Source organism: Geotrypetes seraphini, chromosome 4, assembly GCF_902459505.1.
Source record: "Geotrypetes seraphini chromosome 4, aGeoSer1.1, whole genome shotgun sequence".
Classification (NCBI taxonomy): domain Eukaryota; kingdom Metazoa; phylum Chordata; class Amphibia; order Gymnophiona; family Dermophiidae; genus Geotrypetes; species Geotrypetes seraphini.
The window spans coordinates 139,898,409-139,922,802 of NC_047087.1; the positions used below are offsets into that span (position 1 = coordinate 139,898,409).

Genomic DNA, 24,394 nt, shown 5'->3' on the forward strand with positions numbered 1-24,394 from the left:
TGAACTGGAATAGTCTGCAGTGCATGACAGTTGATGGAGGAAAAACATACCTACACAAATCACAAAAGCTTGTGAGGATGCAGGAATATCAAAACCTGTATTTCTCCACTGTGTTATCCACCAACAATCACTTTGTGGAAAATATGATATGAGCTGTGTTGATATGAGCTATGTCTTGAAACCTGTTATTTCTATCGTAAATTTCATTCGCTCTCATGTACTTAATCATCGCTAGTTTCAGTCTTTTCTCGAAGAATGTGATTCTGAGTATGTTGACTTGACATATTATACTGTAGTTTGATGCCTTAGCTGGGGAAAGGTTCTTTCACACTTCTTTGATCTCAGGAATGAAATTGATATTTCTTACCAAGAAAAACCATTATGAACCACTTTTATCAGATACCGAGTGGCTATGGAAATTGGCATTTTTTGCAGATCTGGTGAACCACATGAACAATTTGAATTTAAAATTGCAGGGTGAAAATAGCTTAGTTTGTGATTTATTAACTCATATCAAGGCATTCAGAGCAAAGTTGATACTTCTGGAAGACCAGGTGAAAGATTGTAACTTTGCTCATATGCCATAAAAAGGGTGAAACAGAATTTCATTTCTTGTTTGCAAATTTAATTATTTCAGATCTTAAACAACAATTTCAGAAGCGATTTGCTGATTTGGATGCCAATGCTAGGGAAATTAGATTGTTTCAAAATCCATTTGAATTTGACTTGGGACATCAGCAACATCACAGTCAAATGGAAATTATTGAACTTCAAGGCAAATGAAGATATTAAATATAAATATAAGGAAGGAAACTTGATCAATTTTTATAAATTTTTGAACTCTGAGCAGTTTCCAAATTTGACGGAACTTGTAAATTTATCTCCATTTTTGGGCAACATATCTTTGCAAACTAACTTTTTCTTGAATGAAATATATCAAGTCAAAATATAGGGCAAATTTACCTGATGAACATTTGAAGTCGCTACTTGTAATTAGAGTTTCAAAATTTGAACCTCAGTTTAATAAGATTTTAAAAACACAAAAACAGTTCCATCATTCACATTAATGTTTTTTTAAATTATAATTTGTGATGAAAGTATGAGAATTTGCTGATAGTGTTTGTTGTCATTAATATATGATAATTTAATCTCACATACTCTGTAATTAGTTTATAAAATTTTCTGCTTTCAATAAAACTCATATATCTAGAGTTATTTATCTTTTTTTTTTTTTTTTCTTGCTAAGGCCTGCTGAAAAGTGCTGAAGTACTCAATGTGGCCCTCATGGCGAAATGTTTGGAGACCCCCGATCTTTACCAATTAAAAATATCCCCCTACACACACACTTTTACAAAGCTGTGGTAGCGGCTGCCATGTGGCAAACGCTCTGATGCCCATTAAATTCACGTGGGCTTCGGACTGATTACCGCAGCAGCAGCTGCTACCGTGGCTTTAGAAAAGGAGCCCAAAGTGAGCTGCGATTGGAGTCATAAGAGCAGTATAAGCACAGCGCTGGTAATTGTTAAAAATAAAACCAGAACCTTACAGTATTTAAAGCTTTGAAATCAGTGGGTATTTCTTTCCTACCACTGAATAATATAATCAACTGGCTCTCCTGCATCAAAGGCAAAAAACCCATCATTAAAAATAGCTACAAATGCCATGTACATTATATAGATCAAATGTAAATTATTTCTTGGGATCTTGCCTGGTACTTATGACCTGAGTTGGCCACTGTTGGAAACAGGATACTGAGCTTGATGGACCTTCCATCTGTCCTCATATGGCAACTCTTGTATTATTACATTATATTAGTGACTTTTATTCCGCCATTACCTTGCAGTTCAAGGTGGATTACATAAAAGGTTATCTGGACATTTCCAGAAGTGTTACAGAGTAGAGCGGGTTGCTTCAGGGGATTGAAATGCTTCCTGCGGTGTTAGTTTGTCTTGATGGATTTCTTGAATAGCAGGGTTTTTATTTCTTTTCTGAAAGTTTTGTAATCTGGTGTCGTGATTAGTAGGTTGGAGAGTTGGTGGTATTTTATAATTTACATGTTTGCTATGCACTTTGTTCACACTCTGCCCATGTGCACATCCATTAATAAAATATGTGCCATCAAATCATGGCAAGTATTCCACATTAGTCAGTATTCTATAAGTGGTCATTTATGTGCATATATGATCACTTATACACATAGATTACTAGAATACCACCATTTCCGTTTGTCCCCGCTGTCTAAAACTAGGCAGCTCCTTCTACAATTATCCACATATATGCTTTGCACAGAAACTGATCCTGACCCTGCACTGTAAAAATCTTGTGCACTGGCTTGGACTGTGTCCTAATACTACAGCAGTTCCTTCATAGGTTAGCAATGTCTAAATTCTTACTCATTGATGGCTGGCTACTTGTCTCATGCTCTTGCTCATCTTCTTCAATGCAGGTGCTGACATGGAAGGGGTGAGTGGCAGTAAGTAAGGCCTGGCTGCCATACAAGTGTAAGTTCAGGGGCCCCAGTAAGGAGGCAGAAGAGGTGGTGCAGGAGACTGCACTGCTGCTGCTGTGTGGCATCTGTGTTCGCTGATATGTAGCTGAGTGATCAAACATGGAAACGGCAATTGATGCTCTTGTTCTGGCTCCTGGAAGAAAACAGTTTAACAATTCTAGATGTGTTTTCTCATGGTGGAAATACAACTTGCAAACATTAAGAGGGTAACTGTCAATTCAGTAACAGTGCTCACATAGAAAAGTACTTACTCAGCCAGAATCTTCTTCAAATGTGGAATCAACCCCCCCCCCCCTTATCCCAGAAATTAGAAGGTAAATTAGGTTGGGAGGTTTGAGGGTGAGGTTGAAAGAGATTACTTTTTTGACAGGGATGAGGCTATGTAAATGGAGTGAGTCTTCAAAAGATCTCACATAGTTCTCCTTTTTAAAGGTGGAGGGGTGCCAAAAAGAGGGCATGGACCAAAAATAACTTAAAAAGGGGAATGATAGGAATCTATTTTGAAATGTTGACCACTTTAGAACACAGTGTTCTTGGGATGGTGTGGTTACTATATTGCCCTACTACAGTAGGGGATATGTGAAGTTTCCTGCTATGGCAATGCAAAGAAAATGAGATGCTGTATATTACAGTACATGAATACCACAGATAATAAATCGCATGGTGATTGCAATAAAGTAGCGTGAGAACTCAGTATTTTACGATAGCCTCTGTAAAGGCAATTCTATAACTGGCAATCTACAATTAGAAGCCTGGAGCGTACATGGTACAATCCTATTCTATAACAGAAAATGAGTGCCTACTTTCCTTTGTGGAATACTAGTGTAACCAGGCACATGCATATCGTATGTGCTTAGGTGCAAGCAGTTATGCCAACCATAGAGCTGGTCAGTGTTAGTGTCTAAATGCTGCAGAAACCTGTCAATACACGAGTCTGTAAGTTACATGTGTAAGTCTGAGCCCTGTCAATACTCTGCCCAAACCTAGCTCGTGTTTGCACCCCCCCTACTTTGTAAATACCCACTATGGAAGTTAAGTGGGAATTTACAGAAAAATGCTTAGGTGGAATTTTGCCAGGTTTGCACATATGTGATCATATAACATGCATATACATATACACAATTATTTTAATCATTTACACACAAAATAGGTCAATAAATATTAGTGTCCTGCAACCTGAACAGGAACAATTGCAAAGGTGTATACACATGTGCAGAGTATAGGCAGGACATGGGTGGGTCCCATACTTACTATATACACTCAAATATAAACCGAGATTTTTTAAATAGGGGTCTCTGTTTATATTTGGGTCAGCACTAACCCGCACCCCTCCCAAACCTGTTTGCAGGCCTCTGCCATGCCTACCATGACACAAGGTGGTCCACTGGTGGCCGGGACAGGAAGAAACCCTCCTGCTTCCTGTCCGAGCCCAATTCTAATTACTTTTATCTCCCTCTCACCTCCCCCACATACCTTAAGTATCCCTAGTGGTCCAGCGGGACTGTGAGAACTTGCACAACTAATCAGCTAGCGGCTCTAAACGGGCAGGAGTGAAGGAAGGTCGCTCCTGCTATGATTCACTACTGGACCACCAGGGAAATTAAAGTACATGGGGGAAGCAGGAGGGAGATTAAAACAAATTAGAATCAGGCTGGGACAGGAAGCGGGAGGGATCCCTCCTGTCCTGGCCACCGCTGGACCACCATGTACTTAAGGTACGTGAGGGAGGCAAGAGGGAGATTAATTAGAATCGGGCTGGGACAGGAGGCAGAGGGATCCCTCCTGTCCCTGCCACAGCTAGACCATCAGGTCTCACAGGAGGCTCAGTGGAGGCCTGCAAGGCATTGGGAGGTAGGGGGGAAAGAGCACAGATCCTGGCAGGGAGGGAGGGGGTTGGGTGCAGAGACTGGCAGGGGAGTGAGTAAGTGAGCCTGGTATGGCAAGGCAAGGCACTGAACTTGAATATTAACACCTTCCCCCCACAGTTTATATTTGAATCAACCTTTTTTCCTCCTTTATGGGGGGAAAAAAGGGTTATCTTGGTTTATATTCGGGTTGGATTATATTCGAGTATATACGGTAGGCATATACACTAACATCTAAGCCTGCATTTTACATGGTATAAATGATAGTGTCTAAATGTATGGCAAGCAAATGCCAACTTACTCTCTATTCTATAACAGATTCTGGGCACCCATATGCTGTTTTTGAGTTCATACTCAGTGCCCTGCATTTTAGCACACAAATTTGGGTGACCTTTTAGAATTGCCCTCCTATAGTGCAAAGCTGGGGGGAGGATTGTAGAGTGATTATATATGGAAGATCATCAGGTATAAATACCTCTCCCTTTCATGATGTAGTCAATGGCTCTATCATTAATTGCAGCATCACTTGGTTTTATATCCAGGAAAGGCTTATTCCCAACTCCCATTGATACCATCTCCTGCATTCTGATTTCTGAAAGACAAATGCAAGACTCATGCAAGAACTGCACATTAAAGGAGAGAGTGAATAAGGAAAGAAGTCCTCCCTGACCTATCTGCTACTTTTATTATGTTATATGTAATCTTATATCCCACTGACTCCTCACCAAGTGGAATTTGAGACAGATTAAAATCAGCATTATCACTATACATAGGTAAACATACAGTGCAAAATCAAAAAGTCTAAATTGCTATCATTGGGTACAAAGAGTATTTTCATTACACAGAGATTACCATACAGTGAAGAGTCAGGGTCAAATTAAACCACTAACATACGAGGAAGTGACATCATGCTCAGAGATGGCAGCTTGAAGCAAGAGCTTTGTTGGGACTGAACTATAAATCACGCAGTTACAGTTGTTCTGCTGAAGATCCCTTTCCTTACTGAACTTTTGACAATGTTGACTCGCAAAAAGCTTGAGAAATTCAAGTTTTCAGCAGACCATGGAGATTATGGAAAGATGGACCCGCTATCAAGCACTGGTGAACAACAGAAAAGATGGTGCTGGATGAGGCCCTTTCTGCCTCAGAATATCAGCCGCCCCAGAATTTGAGTTACCAGGAAATCTCCAAGAATGAAATTTTTTCTTTATTTAAAGAGTGTGGCTTAATGTGAAATTGGGATTTGCAGAATTAAAAGCTAAATTGGGGGGTCTCTGCACCCACGTGGATACAGCTGAAGGAAAGATCATGAATCTCACAAAGGATATACAGCTGATACATGGGGATCACTGAAAAGAGTCTATAGCTCTGGGGGCAATACGAGACCAAATTGAAGACCTTGAGAACAGGTCCTGAAGGAACCTAAGCATTAAAGGATTACCAGACTGGCAGTTTATAAGGATTGTGGAACTGTGGTTTGCAAAATTTGCACAGAGATCTTAAAGGATGAACAGGATTTTGCTTCTTCCGATTTCACTGTTCTAAGGACACATTGGGCTCTGGAGCAGCCGTGTGAGGGGAATCCTCGTGATGTGGTTATGTGTTCGCAGACTATTCTATGGAAAGCTCATCAACTGAAGGAAGTCCAATAGAAGTATTATAAATTTACAATTTTTGAAGACCTCGCTTGGTTCACTTTGCTTAAGAGATGTTTCCATGATGCCATAAATACAGATGGATGTTTTCATTTGTTCTCTGGATCACAATGAATGATAAATTGCAGAAAGTTAAGATAGCAGATGAAGCTTAGTCTTCATTTAAAGACTTGGGATGTAACAACCTGCCTTCAGTTTCCCCATGGCCAGAGGAGGCACTGGAGCTGCCTAGAGATTCAGCTTGGCAAAGGGTGGTTGGGAATTGCAAGAAATCTGAAAATCCTTTGCTTGATTGGCTAGATTTATAGTGGAGCTTTGATTATTTTTTGAACATAATGGGACTTAACTGTAAGGTCATCACTGTTCTTAAACTTCTAACAAAGACTTTTTGAAATAGTCATATTTTCAGATTTTTGCGAAACAGAGTATACATAGGAGTAATACGAATCTCCATAGAAAGTGAATTCGTTTACAAAAGTTAGATAGCTCTAAGTCGAATAGATGTTGGCATTGTCATCTCAAAGCAGGACTTTAGATCATTTATTGTTCTATTGTCCATTTATTTTGTCATTTTGGAATTCAATATGGGGCCAAATAAACTATCTATTGGAAAATCCAGTGGCATTGTCTTATGATACGGTTTTATTTGGCATGGTCATGAGGGCTAAAAGCCAAATATCATCTAAAAACAACAGGCTTTTATTAATTATGACAGGAGTCGCCATACAACAAATTACAAACAATTGGAAGAATTGTAAAAGGCTTAATTATAGTTTTTGGTGGAATTCACTATGTCATATGTACAAAATGGAAAGGACATTGGCCATTCAGAAAGGACATTTTAAGAGGTTTCAGGAGATTTGGGAGCCATTAGCAAAATATTGCAACGTTTAAATAGTTTTTCCCTTTAAATATGCACATCTGGGTGGGGGGTGGGAATTTTGAATAACTGATATGGGGTAATTATAGATATTTATGTATGGATATTGTGATTGTTTAGTGGGGAGGGGGATATAATTCTGAAATGGATATTATAAGACTATTAAGTATGGAATTTAGATATATAATGTTTGTATTTACTGTGACACTTATTGTAAATATTGAAAATAATAAAGAATTGGGAAAAAAAAGAAAGTGCATTCCAGACTTTTTGTAGTTTGATAATTGAATGATTTGCATTGAGTTGACTTGTAGTGAGTCGACTTGTATTTTACGCCTTTCAGAGATGGAAAGTGAAATGGTGTGGTAGCCGTGTTAGTCCATTCTTCAAGGTAATAAGTAGAAATAAAACAAAAACATAAAGGAAAAAATAATACCTTCTTTACTGGACTAACTTAATGTAGTTTATGATTAGATTTCAAAGGTAACCCCTTCTTCCTCAGATCAGTGGCAAGCAGGTCTATCTTGGGTGTTCCTTCATTCAGAGACCAATCATAGAAATATAGCACTCAACCAAGTCTCTCTCCTAAGATATTGTCTCTGCCTGTCAGGTAGTTTGCAAGGTTGCCCCATGGGTAGCTCAAATCCTAATGAGATCCCAACACAAAAGGAATGAACTTGTTCTTAACTTGGGTAGGTGTATCCTTGATAGGATTACCATATGGCTCCAGAAAAGGGAGCAATGGAAATGAAACCTGTATGTCACAATCCATCCTTTTTCTGGAGCCATATGGTATCCTTAATCCTTGAGATCTAGAAAGCATACCCGCTCTTTCTTATTTAAATAGGGCATAAGGATGCTCAATGAAATAGTTTTTCAACATAAATTTGCTCAAGATCCTAAGATCCAGGATGGGATAGAATCCCTCTGTCATTTGTCAAAAGTTGTAATGGGGCAATGCATTACACAAAGCCTGTCTTCTTTTGGCAGACAAATGTTGACTGCAAAGAATATCTGAAGCACAGAGCAAATGTCCTTTATTTGCCACTTCCTTAAATTTAGCTGGACTTGAGATCAAGATGGCGTCGGGAGCGGACGCCTGAGCGAGCTCTCTCTGCTCGTTTGTACCTGAATCTGCGTTGGTGTCTCTTCTCCGGTGGCGACATGGGGAAGAGGAAGGGAGTCTCCCGCGTTGTTCCTCCGGCGGCTGAACCCTTTCAACGGCTGATTCAGTCTACCATAACGAGCGCCTTTGCTCGCATGGGTGAGGTGACCCCAGTTACTTCGGGAGGGAATCCGGATCTTTCGGCGAACCTCAGCGCAGAGAGTCGGACTACTTTGAGTCCGGACCAGAGGCTGGTTCCTCCCCAGCCCGGAAGTGCACAAGTGCAGGGATTGCTTGGAACCAGACAGTCCCGAGAGGGAGAGAGTGATTCCAGCATTGGAGGGACATCCCTATCAAGCCTTTCAACGGAAGGAGGAGATGGGAGCCATCAAGAAATCCCCTGCACTTTGGAAGAAGAGGTGAGAGGTGCCTCGGGAGGGAATACTATCAGTTTTGGGGAGATGAAGAAACCAGATAAGATAGACATGGAGGCGCTATGGCAGGCCATATCAGTCATGGATTCCAATCTCAAATTGACTTTATCTACAATTAAAACAGATTATGGAACTGTTTTCTCCAAGGTGGAGCAACAAGGGGTGTTTCTCACTAATGTTAATGAAAGGTTGGAGAAACAGGAAAATAATTTGAATGAAGTAAAGAAGGTTCAAGTGGAATTGGTTAAGGAGAGATCTTATGTTTCCCGTAAGATGGAAAATTTCGAAAACCAACTGAGGAAAAATAATTTAAGATTTTTGAATTTTCCTAAGTGTCCTATTATTTCACCAGTTGAGATGGCTAGGAAATATTTCCGAGAGACTTTAGCCATTCCATCAGAAAACTTACCTCCAATTGTTAGAGCTTACTACTTGAATTTAAAGACAACACAAGGGGAATCCACACCTATAGAAACCCCAGTGGATAAAGTAGTGGATTTGAATTTGTCTTCATTTCTGGAAAATTCCCTTGAGGTTGTCACTCAAAGAACTACCATGTTGTTAACTTTAGCCTTGGAGAGCGACAGGGAATTTATTCTTCGTATGTATTTTCGACATATAAATGATAAGTTTTTGGGTTCTAATGTTCGAGTTTTTCCAGATTTAGCTCAGATGACCCAGAGACGTAGGAAGGAGTTCTTGTCCTTGAAGTCAAGGACCCTGGCTCTGGGGGCTACTTTTCTTGTTAAATTTCCTGCAAAGTGTTATGTATCTTTTCAAGATAAGAATTTTCTTTTCTTTGAGCCCAAACAACTTTTGGAATTTATTGGATCAAAAGAGAAAATGGTAACCATGCCTAGTAATGTATGACTTGCCAGCTGGCTGTAATTTGGGAATCTAATGCCGTGACCTTGATTAGTTGATTATGTTACTACTACTGTTTTGGAAGTTTATTTCCTTTCTTGATCTTTAAATTGTGGTTTAAATTGTGGACTAAATAAGATATAATGTTTTTCTTTACAAGTTTTGTTGAATATTGTTTCTGGATCTTTTGCATTGTATAATGTAATGTTTGTATTAAAATGGAAAATTTTATAAATAAATTAAAAAAAAAAAAAAAAAAATTTAGCTCTGGAAACATTTTTCTCCATGGTATGACAGATTTGTAATCGTTTTCAGCACTATGCCTCTGAAGTAAGAGACCCACAGCCATTAGAGTCTGTGGGTACCTATTGCCATGGCAGGAGCTCTTGATTTCATTTCAAGAACATCATAAGTTGAAGAAACCAGATGCTTTTCATACTCCTCTCCAGGGTTCATCAGACAAAATGAATCTCCCTGGATTTCCTGAAGAAACTGGTGACAGAAAATTTTGCTCCTTCATGAAAAATTAATAGGATTCTGTTCAGCAAGTTAACACACCATTCTGAAAGAACTTCCTCCAGAAAAAGCTTACTGTCTGAGAGTCATATCCTAGGTTTTGAGGTACCAAAGAATGATTTATTGGTCTAGGGTGGATTTAAATGTCATAGATTGATGTGATAATTTGGGTTTGCTGAATCCAGGAGCAAATTGAACACAAAGGGGTTAATATTCAGCCAGTGATGCTTAGTATTTTTCCAAGCACCACTGACATTATGCCCAGAAATTCAATGCTGGGCCATGTCTGGACTCTGGCATTGCATTTCTAGAGCTTCCCTCTGACTGGACTGCCTGGGTGGAAACAGGAAGCTGAGTCAGAGGAAAGTTTTGGACTGAGCACTGCGTTGCCGATCTGAAGTTCTGTTGATGCCAGGGGTAGAAGGAGGCCCATTTCCAATCTTAAGTATCATTGCGGGGGGAGGGGGGACATTGCCAATCTTGTTGCCAAAATCAGAAAGGTGAGAGGAAGGGAGAGAGATGGGCCTGTGGTGGATGGAGAGATTGAGAGAAGGGGGCAGATGATGGAAGTGGGGAGAAGGGGGAGAGAGAAGAGGGCAGATGATGGAAGTAGAGAGAAGGGTGAGAGAGAAGAGGGCAAGTTTCAAGTTTATTGGTTTTTAATATACCGACCATCAAAGAATATCTGGACGGTTTACAATAAATCTAAAAAGAGATAAAAGTAAGATAAAATGTTAGGGCAAATGATGGAAGTGGAGAGAAGGGTGAGAGAGAAGAGGGCAGATGATGAAAGTTGGAAGAAGGGGAGAGAGAAGAGAGCAGATGATGGAAATGGGGAGAAGGGGGAGAGAGAAGAGGGCAGATGATGGAAGTGGGGAGAAGGGGCAGATGATGGAAATGAGGAGAGAGAAGAAGGCAGATGATGGAAGTGGGGAAAAGGGGCAGATGATGGAAGTGGGGAGAGAGAAGAGGGCAGATGATGGAAGTGGGGAGATAGAAGAGGGCAGATAATGGAAGTGGGGAAAAGGGGCAGATGATGGAAGTGGGGAAAAGGGGCAGATGATGGAAGTGGGGAAAAGGGGCAGATGATGGAAGTGGGGAGAGAGAAGAGGGCAGATGATGGAAGTGGGGAGATAGAAGAGGGCAGATGATGGAAGTGGGGAGAAGGGAGAGCAAATGTTGAATGGAAGTGGAGAAAGAGAACACATACTGAATAGAAGGAGGGATAAAGAAAATGGACATATGCTGGATGGGGGAAGAAGACACACATCTGGAGTACTGTGTGCAATTCTGGAGGCCACATTACAGTAAAGATGTGCGCAGAATTGAAATCGGTTCAACGGACGGCCACCAGGATGATCTCGGGGCTCAAGGGTCTCTCGTACGAAGAGAGACTGAACAAATTGCAGCTCTACACTCTTGAGGAACGTAGGAAGAGGGGAGACATGATCGAAACATTTAAGTACCTCACGGGACGTGTCGAAGTGGAAGATGATATTTTCTTTCTCAAGGGACCCTCGGCCACAAGAGGGCACCCGCTCAAATTCAGGGGCGGAAAATTTCATGGCGACACCAGAAAGTATTTCTTCACAGAGAGAGTGGTTGATCATTGGAACAAGCTTCCAGTGCAGGTGATCGAGGCAGACAGTGTGCCAGACTTTAAGAATGAATGGGATACCCATATGGGATCCCTACGAGGGTCAAGATAAGGAAATTGGGTTATTAGGGCATAGACAGGGGGTGGGTAAGCAGAGTGGGCAGACTCGATGGGCTGTAGCCCTTTTCTGCCGTCATCTTCTATGTTTCTATGTTTCTATAAGATAGTTAGTGAGATAGTGGAGGGGTGAAGGAAAGGGGTGACTTGCTGTGGGTAGACACAGTGAAAAGAGGGAAACTGAGGACTGCATAGTAAAAAAAGAATTTAATTTAGACGGAGGCAGAAAATAAAGAAGGAAGACCAGAGAAGGAAAGGGAAGAAAGAGAGAGGAGAGAGAGATGCCACAGAACAGGGAAGGAGACAGAGATATCAGATCTGAGCGGAGGAAATAAGAAGAGAGAGATGCCAGACCATGAGGGAACAGAGGGAAGATGATAGATGCCAGACCAAAGGGGGGGGGGTCTAGAGGAGAGATGGCAGGGGGAGACAGACAGTTTCTGGAAGGGGCAGACAGTGGATGGAATGGGCAGATGCTGGATTGAAGAGACAGGGTAGACGCTGGAAGGAAAAGAGTGAAAATAAGATAAAAGCAGAAACCAGAGACAACAAAAGGTAGAAAAAAAATCATTTTATTTCTATTTTGTCATTAGAATATATCAGATTTGAAATATATATCCTACTAGAGACATAACTGGGGACTGCAAAGCCCAGGCAGTGTTTTTTTTTAGCTAGATGGAAGGGGTAGAGAAAGAGGGCACATGATGGAAGGAGGGGATAAATAAAAGGAGGGCACATGATGGGGGGGAAAAAGATTGAGTTAGGGACATGCTGGAGGGGGTGAAGGAAAGAGGTGGCGAGCTGTAGGTAGACAGTAAAAAAAGGAAATTGATGAGAGGGTAGTAAGAACGTAATCTAGATGGATGCAGAAAATAAACTGAAAAGGAAAATGAGGGAAGAAAGGGATTGCAGAAGAGAGGTGTGGGAGAAGGAAGCAGAGGTGAGAGATGCCAGACCAATGGGGGTGAAAGGAGAGATGGAAGGGGGAGGCATACGGTTTCTGGAAGGGGCATAGGAGAGAAGATGCCATATAGGGACAGAGAGATGGCAGACAGTGGATGGAAGGATGAGAGTAACAAGAAGATGAGGAAAGCAGAAACCAGAGAAGACAAGGGTAGAACAAAAATTTTCTATTTATTTATTGCTTTAGGAGACATGTGTCACTGTTTCTGTGGTGTTGCATTGTATCCAGAGTCCAGCTTCTTGCTGGTTCAATTTAACCTTTGTCTATGTATTTCTATTTTATCTCCCCTTTTACAAAACTGTGGAGTGTTTTTTAGCGCCAGCCGTGGTGGTAGCAGCTCTGATGCTTAGAATTCTATGAGTGTCAGAGCTGTTACCACCGTAAAAGGGGAAGGGGTTAGTTTGTGATGACATATTCCATACTAGGCGAATGTGTTTTCTGTGTTCTGTGTGTTCAAAAGACATGGTTTTCTGTTAGGATTGACGGTGTAGGATTGATCTGTACTAGTCTGGCTTGTTTAGTTTTACAATGGGTGTATTGATGTTGTACTGCTCAATGCAGTATGTAAGATGCTGCCTTTTCCTTGGTATTCATGTGTGACGTGTGGCTTGTTACTAAAAATCATGTTTTTCATACAGAAGGTGAAGGGACACGTCTTGTAGTTTTCCATAGAATGTGTTTTGGAGCAGTAAGAAACCCAGGCCCTGTTTGTTTTTCCTTCTCTGTAATAATGCAAGGACATCTAATGTTTGAAAAGATGTGTGTCCTTATGCTATGTTTAATCCAGATATTGTTTGCCTTCTCTTGCCAAATATTATAAGGCTATTCTATTATATAGTTTTCCTTAAGTTGTGTTTGAAGTTGTAAATCCAGATTGTTTGCCTTCTCCTGCTGATATACTACAAGGCCATTGTATATTTGAGAGATGTGTTTTCTTCTGTAGTAAAGTGAATCTAATTGTTTTCTTAGCTGTATTTGTATGAAAATTTAGATAAGACTTTGTTAGCCAAAGCACCTTTAGACTTTGGCTTTAGATAAGTAAAGGATTTTGTTATTTCTTTTAAAGTTGCATGTGATCTGATATGGTTTGCATTTACGTCATATGCTGACGACCCTTACCCATGTAAGATGATATAAATTGAGGTACAGAACATTCAATAAAGTGGACATGTTTGAGAGACAATAGGTGTCTGTTTTCTCTTAGATATTGTCCCCGGATGCATCTGCTTGTCAAATGACAGAGTGTGTACGGCCATAATCGGGCTTTAACGGTGGGGGCTCCTCCGGGAGGGACGTTGATATCACCGGTATTTTGTGAGTATTTCTGAATTTTGAATTCTGTTCTTTAATACTCACGGGTATTAGGTGCCCTGTTCCCACCCTTTATTTGTTAAATATAGATTTTTGGGAAGTCTATAGCGGAGTTTATAACAATAAAGAAACTCCTATTGTTCTTTTGGGAAGAACTATATTACTTATAGAGCTGCCTGCGCACTCTGTCGTTTGTGGGGTTAACACTTTTTGTATGTGCCTTCTCTCTTCTATCGCTATTCTTTTCTATTGCTTAGAGATAAGATTTTATAGAGTATAAGACTATATTGTATATTACTGTTCTGTATCTCGCTTATAAGGTAAGATAAGCGGGATTCCTGCATTGCTATATTGTTTTTGTAATGGGTCAGAACGGTAGTAAGGTTCCCCCCCCCCCTAAGAAAGCTGAGACCTGTAAGGCTTACGTTGCCCGTGTATGTGACACGGGATATTATCTTATCGATCCTTGGATAGATAATATGGCTGGCTGGACTGAAGGACTTCATAGTTCGAGTCCGTTTCCCCGAGATGGGGCAAATGATACGTTTCATATGGATATGATAAAGGGATTGTGTTTGGGGGATCATGAGGCATGGCCATATTATTTAGGGGATCCGCACTGGGACAAAGAATATATGAGAAGGGGAGGCATTAATTGGCTTACATATGCTCCTTATTGGTCAGCTACTGATAAAGATAAAACATCCAAGCTGTCCATTCTTTCCCCTGCTCAATTACATGCTGCAGAACAATCTATCTGTGCTGCTAGCCCTCCTCCTTATCATTTACAAATTCCTTCACCCGGTGCTCCTCTTAAACTTTATCCCTCTTTATCTAAGGATGATATTGACCTCCTTATCGGTAGTACTCTTATTCCTCCTCCTCCTCCACCTCCCGTCCTGTCCGGTGCAGTTGCATCAGGACAGGTTGCTGACACTTTGTCCCAAGACATTACATTTCCCACTGTATCCACGACCAGCCCCACTGTTCGGGGGCCGATAATCTCTTTTTCACCCCTCCACACTCGTAGCGGTACTCAAAGGGTTGCGGAAGTACAGGAGCTGATGCAAGAACAGATGCCCTTTCTCACAGTGGGGGATACTCTTTTGAAGAAACCCATTGAGTTAGAAGACATTAACAAGATCATTAAACACTGCCCCAAGCCTCTTGTCTCTGCTAGTGCGACTTTTCACTATTTAAAACGAGCATGCAAGGGTCGAAATTATACGCAGGAAGATATGCGCCTTATTATAGATGGCATTGTTGGACACAGTTCCCCTTGGGACTGGTCTAATGTCCCTAGTATTAGTGTTTTAGAGCCTGCTACTGTCACAGCTACTGCTTATAGACTGAATACTGAAGCAGGAAATGCTGTTATGTGGAATGAATTACAGGCAGAGCTTGATCGGTGTTTTAAGTCTCGATCTTCCCTTCCTATTGCAGTAGCCTGCAAACAGAAATCAGGTGAAACTGTTGTGGATTTCTGGAAGAGGTTTAATGAAACCTGGACCCAAGAGGCGGGTCTCAGTTCTCATGCTAATATGGATTCCCTACTTATTCAGACTTTTCTTTCTAACCTCCGTTCTCCCTTGCAAATTCTGGTCAAACAAATGATTTCAGAATGGCCCACTAGTTCTCGTGCTGAATTTCAAAATAAATTAATGGAAAAAGAGGCAGCAGGTTGTTTTGAGATCTCTAAACCTCGGGAAATCCTGCATCAGGGCCAGCTACCCACCTGGGGACCGCGCCTGACTACTACTCGTGGAAGAAGGGGTCGCGGGTTTCGCAGGGGGAGGGCTCCAGTCTCCGGTCGAGGTGGTAATAATCCATCCAGAAGTACTGGATGTTTTAATTGTGGGGACCTTAGTCACTGGCTTAATCAATGCCCTCATCCCAGACCCCCCGCATTACCAGTTCAGCCCGCCCCACCGGTGGTGCCTACCCCTCCCTCTACTGTGAGACCATCTGCCACTTCTCCTCGTTTTCCTATCTCCTGGCACAGCCCCCCTACTCCCCAATGAAGGGGCCCGGAGGTTTACACCCCAGCATTCACTTTGGTCTCTGCCTTTGCTAAGGATTCTCCTATGATATCTCTTATTGTACAAGGGAGTCCAGTGCCTTTTCTTGTAGATTCGGGTGCCACTTGTAGCACCATCAGTGAGGATTACTATCGGGGCCCACGCATGAATGCTGAACCTTCTATGGGAATTAATGGGGTTTTGACTAAATCCTATCGTACCACACCCCTGTCTGTAGCTCATCCTGATACAGGCTTTACTCTTTTTCAGCACTCCTTTCTTATTATTCCCCATTGCCCTGTCAGCCTTCTTGGTCGAGATCTTTTTTTTCCTCTCCTCATTCAGCTCACTACAGATGATACAGGAGGTTTGCATGTCTTTTCCTCCGTTATTCCCATTCGCCCTCCGTCCACCCTTTACCTTTCTACTTGCCCTGACACACTTTTGCCCCTTCCCCCAGACTCTCCGGTCTGGGCTTCTACTGACACTGATGTAGGCTTTATTTCATGTACCCCCTATCGTGCTTCTCTGAAATCACTCATTCCTGTTTTCATTAAGCAGTACCCAATCTCCCAAGAAAAGGAGAAAGTCATGATTTCACTAATTGCTTCATTTCTTTCCTCTGGTATTATTAAAACCACCATCTCTTCCTACAATACGCCCATCAATCCTGTTGTCAAAGCTGATGGCACCCCCCGTTTTATTCAAGACCTTAGGGCTGTTAATGCTTTGGTGATTCCCATTGCACCCATTGTCCCGGATGTCCCTTCTCTACTCTCCTCCATTCCACCTGCAACTCATGTTTTTTCAGTCATTGATTTGAAGAATGCTTTTTTTTCTGTCCCTGTTGATGAGGACACTCAGCCCCTTTTTGCATTCACTTTTAAGCAACAGCAGTATACCTGGTGTAGAATGCCTCAAGGATATGTTGATTCCCCTGTGGTTTTCTCCATTGTCCTGCGGGCTACTTTACAGTCATGGACTGCCCCCCATGGTTCTATTCTCATTCAATATGTGGATGACCTTCTTTTGTGTTCCATAACTCAGGAGACCTGTCAAGCTGATAGTTTGCACCTTTTACAATGGTTGTCTCTGTGTGGTCACAAGGTGTCACGAAAGAAACTACAATGGTGTAAAACTGAAGTGGAATACCTGGGTTTTGTCCTGACTCATGGTCAGAGGAAAATTAGCACTTCTCGCATTGCTGCTGTTCTGAGTTTGCCTCGCCCAGCTACTCAAAAAGACATGCTTACTTTTCTTGGTATGATTGGTTACTGCCGCCAATGGATCCCTGATTGTTCCTTCTATGACCAGATTTTGAGACAGACCCTAGGTACTGAAATGACTGATCTTATCAGATGGACTAAAGAAATGTTGGACGCTTTTGGACATTTGAAATGTGCTTTGGTTTCTAGCCCCGGCTTGGGTCTTCCTGATTATGACCAAATGTTTCATCTCTTTGCTCGTGACAATTGTAAAACTATGGCGGGCGTCCTGGCTCAGGATCATGGCGGTAAGTTACGCCCTGTTGCTTTTTTTTCTAAAGTTACCCCTGTTCAAGTTCAAGGCATGCCTGCCTGTTTAAGGGCCCTAGCTGCATGTGCTATGGTGGTAGAGATGGCTACTCCTCTAACCCTTGGTCACCCCACTACCCTTCATACTTCTCACGATGTCCAAGCCCTCCTTCGCAATATTCATACCCAGCATATGTCAGCTCAGCGCCTTAGTGGTTATGAGGTCATCCTCCTTTCTAATCCCAATCTCACCATCAGATATTCTGCCCCGACATATGGCCCTGCTCTACTTTTAAATGGTCTTTTGGGTCTTAAGGGTGAACAGGATGCGCTTCCTCCTGATCATTCCTGTGTCTCCCTGATATATCAAGACACTTCCCCTCGCCCTGATTTGTCCTCTACTCCTCTCCCTGATGCTTCCTCCATTTTTGTTGATGGTTCTTGCTCACGTCCTAGTGACAACACCTTCCACACAGGATATGCTGTGGTTGAACTCCCTGATATCATCCATGAGGCCTTTTCCCTCCCCTATCCATCGGCACAGGCTGCTGAACTCATTGCTCTTACTCGCGCCTGTCACCTTTTCTCTGGTAAACGCGTTAATATTTATACTGACTCTAAATATGCCTTTGGTGTTGTACACGACCATGGTGTTATCTGGCAGCGTCGCGGCTTTGTGGCCGCTGATGGTAAGCCTATTTCTCATTCTTCCCTTGTTTCGGATCTTCTCTCTGCTTTACTCCTGCCTGCTGCAGTTGCTATTCTTCATTGTCGTGCACACACTGGCCTTCAGACTGAAGTTGCCAGAGGTAATGCTCTGGCTGACCGCATTGCTAAACAAGCTGCTTTGGACCCCCCTCCTTCCTCTGTTCTCTTTCCTCTTCTTTCTCCTCCTGCTTTTCCCCCTTCTTCTCTTTTTTCCCAGCTTCAATCCTTTGTTACCCCCTCTGAACTTGATGCCTGGCAAATTGCTGGTGCCCAAAGCCGCCCTTCGGACGGACTTTGGTGCAAAGAGGGGAAACCCTGTATACCAGCCGCTAGTTCTCCCTTATTCATTGCTCAATATCATGGCATTGGTCATCGTAGTGCTCGCTCGACACTCCAGCTCCTTGCCAGTGATTTTTTCATTCTTGATCTTCGCTCCCTGATACAGACATATATAGCTCGATGTCTAACTTGTCTCCGTGCTAATCCCAACATACCCCATAAAGCACCACACCAGCATCTTACTTACCCCACTTCTCCTTTTTCACACTTACAGATTGATTTTACTCATATACCTCATGCCACTGGGACCCGCCAGGATTATGCTCTTGTTATTGTTGACATGTTTTCCCGATGGCCTGAAGTCTTTCCCACTACAAATGAAACTGCTCAGACTGTGGTGAACATTTTACTTCGTGAAATCATCCCTAGGTGGGGATGTCCCATACACATCAATTCAGATAATGGTCCTGCTTTCACTGCCAGAGTATGCAAAGCTTTAGCTACCGCACTCCGTATTGAGTGGAAATTTCATCTTCCATATCACCCACAGAGTTCTGGTATTGTCGAACGCATGAATAGGACTATTAAAGACAAAATCAGGAAAGCCACAGCTGGCACGTTTGTGAATTGGAAAAAATTCCTCCCTATTGTTTTAGCTGAAATCAGGATGCAGCCTCACTGCACCACTGGCTACTCTCCCTTTGAGATTCTCATGGGACGACCTTTCCCCGCCCCATGGGTAGACAGACCCTCCATAGTTGAGAGTAGTGATCTTCCTTTGATACAAGAAGAATATGTTCGGAAGCTCATTGAAACATTAGGGCATGTTGAAAGAACTGTGTCTTGCACTTCTCCTTTCTCTCCACAGACTCCTACCCATTCCTTCCAGCCTGGTGATGAAGTCATCATCCAGAAGCTTTTCAAGGATCGGAAGCAGACGGATTTCCCCTTTGGCCCTCCCACTACTGTGATCGCTGTGACCAGGACCGCTGTACTCACTGAGGAGTCTCCTGTTTGGATCCACGCAAGTCGCTTGAAGAGGGTTAACCTAAAACCCCAGAAGCAAGCCGTCTCTGCGCAGATTTCACCCCCTTCAGAGGAACAACATGATGATCTCATCACAGCATTCCACCAACTTTATCTTTCTCCTCCTGGCAGCGCTGCTGCTAGTTTTCTTTCCTGTATGGATCATTTCTAACTGTGTCTACAGGGATGATGTGTCCTGGGTTCACGACACTTTCTGCCCATACCCATCTGTAAATGACACTCCAACAATGTACTCATCTGCAAACAGCACCCCCGGCGCCTCTTTGCGACTGAGACGTCAAGCTGGACTACTCCCTCGCAAAGGCTGTCCTTCAATTGGAATTCAGAAAGATAGACAGTATACTACCTTTTGGTATAATTCCAGTAGTGTGCAAGTTGCCACCTTCTCCTTTGAGTATTGTGACATTATGGTCTGCTCATCAATTGATATCCCAAGGCTATGCCATTGGTCCTCAGAGATTCCTAAAACTAAAGATATATATATATGTGTTGCTGACTTACGTTGGGGGGATAAGTGTGCATCCTGGGGAGCAGTAGGGTGGAATACTGGCACTGACTGGGCTTATAGACCAGAAAGTGCTCTAAAAAAAGTGGATCAAAATGGTAAATCTCTGCTTACTCGTATGACCCTTCGTAAGATTGGAAACTGTTATAGGAGAAGGGCTCCTGAACAAATTATTAAGCTTTCTCTTACTATTGACAACCCTAGACCTACTGATGAAGGTATGTACGTTATGGGCATATGGTTTAAGGGTGGGTCTAGCTATCCGACCCATCAGTTTTTCTTACGGGATCTATCTACCTCCACTCATCCTCTCCCGCCATTTTGTGGGGGCCCCAAAAATACTAACCCACTGGCCCCTACATTCAATAAACTTACTGACATGATGGCTATTGCCAATCCCACTTTTGAAGATACTATGGCTGTTGAGGTAGGGTTTTCAGAACGTAACCTTTGGTTAGAATGGATGAAATTCACTGCTGATCAACATAATAAGAGTAATTGTTACATATGTGCTCAAGCTAGACCCCATCTAGGAACCGTACCTCTGGACCTCCCTCCTGGTATCCAACCATGCTTTTTTGGGTTATTTACCAATATCTCCTCTAATTTTACTGATCCCCTTTGTGCGCTGTGGCGTTCTAAATACCCTTTGCTGCCAGGACAGAAAACGCTTGACATAGCCGTTACTATCTATAAGGGTAATTACACATGTCATGTTTCTAATTTGACACAGGGAAGTTTTGTGGGCAACTTTCCCCCAGGTTATTGTTCTGTCTTGGATTATAGGTATGCCCCATTGTTACAGCATCAGATTTTCACTCTAGGTGATATTTACTGGCTCTGTGGAGACTTTAGGCTCCGTGTTAAGCTACCCAGCCAGTGGATAGGCCAGTGTGCTTTAGCTAAGGTTATTATGCCTCTGCATATCCTTTCTGAAGGGCACTCTTCCTCCTATTCACTTTCTTCCTCTCCTCTGTCTCGACATAGACGTGATCTCCTTGGTAGTTTTGATCCGCATGTATATATAGATGCTATAGGGGTCCCAAGAGGGGTCCCAGATGAATTCAAGGCCCGAGACCAGGTTAAGGCTGGGTTTGAATCCCTTATTCCCCTTATTACTATCAATAAGAATGTTGATTGGATTAATTACATTTATTATAATCAGCAACGCTTTGTGAATTACTCTAGAGATGCCTTGCAAGGTATTGCTGATCAGTTAGGCCCCACTTCTCAGATGGCTTTTCAAAATCGTATGGCCCTAGATATGATTTTAGCTGAGAAGGGGGGTGTTTGTAAAATTCTTCCCAGTACTTTATCGTGTTGTACATTTATTCCTGATAATACAGGTCCTACAGGAAAAGTTACTATGGCCATTCAGAAATTAGCAGACCTCTCTGCTGAGCTCAAACATAACTCTGGTTTATCTCATCCTTGGGACCAGTATTTTAGTTGGATGCAGGGCTGGGTAAAAGACCTTCTTATCGTTATAATCTCTATTATTATCTGCATTCTTGTCTCTTATGTAAGTTTTCGACTGCTCATGCGCTGTGTTATTCGTATTACAGCTCCTAAAACTCCTCCTCGAGAGACATATTTGGAATATCTCTCCCTCCAAGCTCATGCTGTACATTCATGACGTCATTTACATGACGTAAGAGGGGATTTGAAGGGACACGTCTTGTAGTTTTCCATAGAATGTGTTTTGGAGCAGTAAGAAACCCAGGCCCTGTTTGTTTTTCCTTCTCTGTAATAATGCAAGGACATCTAATGTTTGAAAAGATGTGTGTCCTTATGCTATGTTTAATCCAGATATTGTTTGCCTTCTCTTGCCAAATATTATAAGGCTATTCTATTATATAGTTTTCCTTAAGTTGTGTTTGAAGTTGTAAATCCAGATTGTTTGCCTTCTCCTGCTGATATACTACAAGGCCATTGTATATTTGAGAGATGTGTTTTCTTCTGTAGTAAAGTGAATCTAATTGTTTTCTTAGCTGTATTTGTATGAAAATTTAGATAAGACTTTGTTAGCCAAAGCACCTTTAGACTTTGGCTTTAGATAAGTAAAGGATTTTGTTATTTCTTTTAAAGTTGCATGTGATCTGATATGGTTTGCATTTACGTCATATGCTGACGACCCTTACCCATGTAAGATGATATAAATTGAGGTACAGAACATTCAATAAAGTGGACATGTTTGAGAGACAATAGGTGTCTGTTTTCTCTTAGATATTGTCCCCGGATGCATCTGCTTGTCAAATGACAGAGTGTGTACGGCCATAATCGGGCTTTAACAGAAGGGGGGGTGTCAAAAAATGATGGGCCCCGTGTGTCACATATGCTAGTTATGCCACTGCGGTTAAGTGTGATATTCAGTATTTAACTGGCTAAAGGGCACTGAATAAAGGTAGGACTGACTTTTAGGTGATCTTATTTATGTGGTGAGGCAAACAGATAAGGTAAAATTAAAATCTGAATAAAAAATGGAGACCAAGATATGGTATTTGAAATCGTCAGAAACATTACATCGCAAAGTTCCCAGATCTGTGAGCAGTGTTCTTCTGCATCTTCCTATAGGCGTGCTCTCGAGTAAAATCCATAAGCTGGCCTGCTAGTCAACTTCTATTGGCTGCTCACTGGTAGCAGGCTCATCCTCCGGTGTGCAGTCAATTGATGAATAAATTAAAAGCTTTATTGCATAATCATCTTACACCTTTTTTGTGTGGGACTCATATATACGATGGATAGAAAGTCCTTCTTGAGTTCTGTGCTGATTCCATATAGTTCGTCTAGAGTTCTTAGATCATCCTCTCAGTCTACTTTAAACGTTCCCTCTTTAAAAATTATCGGAACACGCCGTGCTTTTATCTTTTCGGTTACTGCCCCAACGATTTGGAACTCTCTTCCTTTATACTTAAGACTTGAACAGGATTTGCAAAAATTTAAGAAAAGTTTAAAGTGCCTTCTTTTTAAAGAAGCATTTAACTGAAAGTTCACTTTCCCGGTAAAATCTTATTGTTTCCAACCTCCCTTAAATTCAGACTACCAATATCCCTCTCTATTGACCTTTCTTTAGTCCCTAATTCTTTTCCTCACACCCCCCTATTGTACTTCCCTTTTATGTACTTTTTCTTTAAAAATTGTATTTCTTCCCCTCTTTCCTACTGTTTCTAGTGGTTTTTAAAGTTGTTACCCTTGTATGTTTGGTTAATATACTATATATAAGTGATTTCTCGAAATCCAATTTTATCTTTTGTAAAACGCTTTGTAACTTGGAAAAGCGTTCAATCAAATAACATAAATAAACTTGAAATAAACTTGAAATAAACTTGATGTGTTTAGACCTGTGGTGCCCATACCCACCTATATATTTTTTCTACTTGTAACAATGGCCCTGGGGCGGGGGAGGGGAGCGGGGAAGGTTTTTCTGCGTTTTGGTAATGAGCATTGTACTGAAGAGTTACTGTACAACATTCTGATGAGTTGGGGGGGGGGGGGTTGGTTGTCATTGTTGCTGTGTATATTTTTCTGTTTGTAAGTGGCATTATTTCTCAATAAAATTTTTGAAACTTAAAAAAAAAAAAAATGGAGACCAAGGTCCTAACAGCAGCACTCTGCAGTGAAAGAATAAACTTATTCTGAAATTGATATCCTATCACAAAAAGACATTCAACTTGAAAATTTCCATTAATTGAACTAAGAAGATAAGAGGAGCTGAGTAAGAGGAGCCCCAGCAAATGGAAAGTAGAAAAGAGTCAATATCACTGTAAAATCTCCCCAGCAAAAGATATGGTAAACATGTTCAGTGTACTCAGTGAATGAAAATAAAGACAGGGCGCAACTACACAAGAAGTCACACATGCTCGGAAAAGCCTTATAAACTATTTTAGATAGCTGTGGAAATGCTCCTGCACGTGCATGACTTCTTGTCTCTCAGAAGAACAATTTCTCCATTTGATAAAATTTGCTAAAAAAACAGTAAACATATAAGCAAGGAGAGAAGTACCTTTGTTCCGTGTAGCCTGTTGCCACAGGATCTTTGCTATGTCACTAGTCCACATTTGTTTGTTTTGAACTGTGCTAGCCTGAAGCACATAGGTATCACTGGACTTTCGTCTTCGAAACCAAATTTCAAATCGCAATCCGCTGTCACCAGAGTTTTCTGTTAGACCAATATCAGCAGTCTAGAGTTAGGAAAAAGTTAACAATGAAAGAACATTAGGAAAAGGGAGTTAGAGAATGTGTACATTAAACAAAAAGAAATCCTATTTGGTGGATCTATTTGAATCATTTTTGATACATTAACCAATAGTAAGGTAGCTATTGCCAACACTCTCAAACACTAATCAATGAGTAAGCACTATATCATCACCAACAATTCTATTTATTTATGGCCCAATATTTAACCTCAGTGAGCAACAGTTTAGTAAAACACCAGCCTGATTAAAATGAAACCAGATAATCATTGCCAGTACCTGGATACCAGCCGGTACTGAACATCCAGTTTCA

The 24,394-nt window shown here is 41.6% G+C and overlaps 1 protein-coding gene across 1 annotated transcript in view; it reads right to left on the bottom strand.

The window, feature by feature from the left end:
- Positions 1–24,394, bottom strand: part of PLEKHG4 (pleckstrin homology and RhoGEF domain containing G4) — a 517,593-nt gene that overhangs the window by 63,131 nt on the left and 430,068 nt on the right. Inside the window, 3 exon segments of the mRNA XM_033942931.1 lie at positions 2,394–2,642; positions 4,850–4,966; positions 23,892–24,069. Coding sequence (XP_033798822.1) covers positions 2,394–2,642; positions 4,850–4,966; positions 23,892–24,069 — 544 coding nt within the window.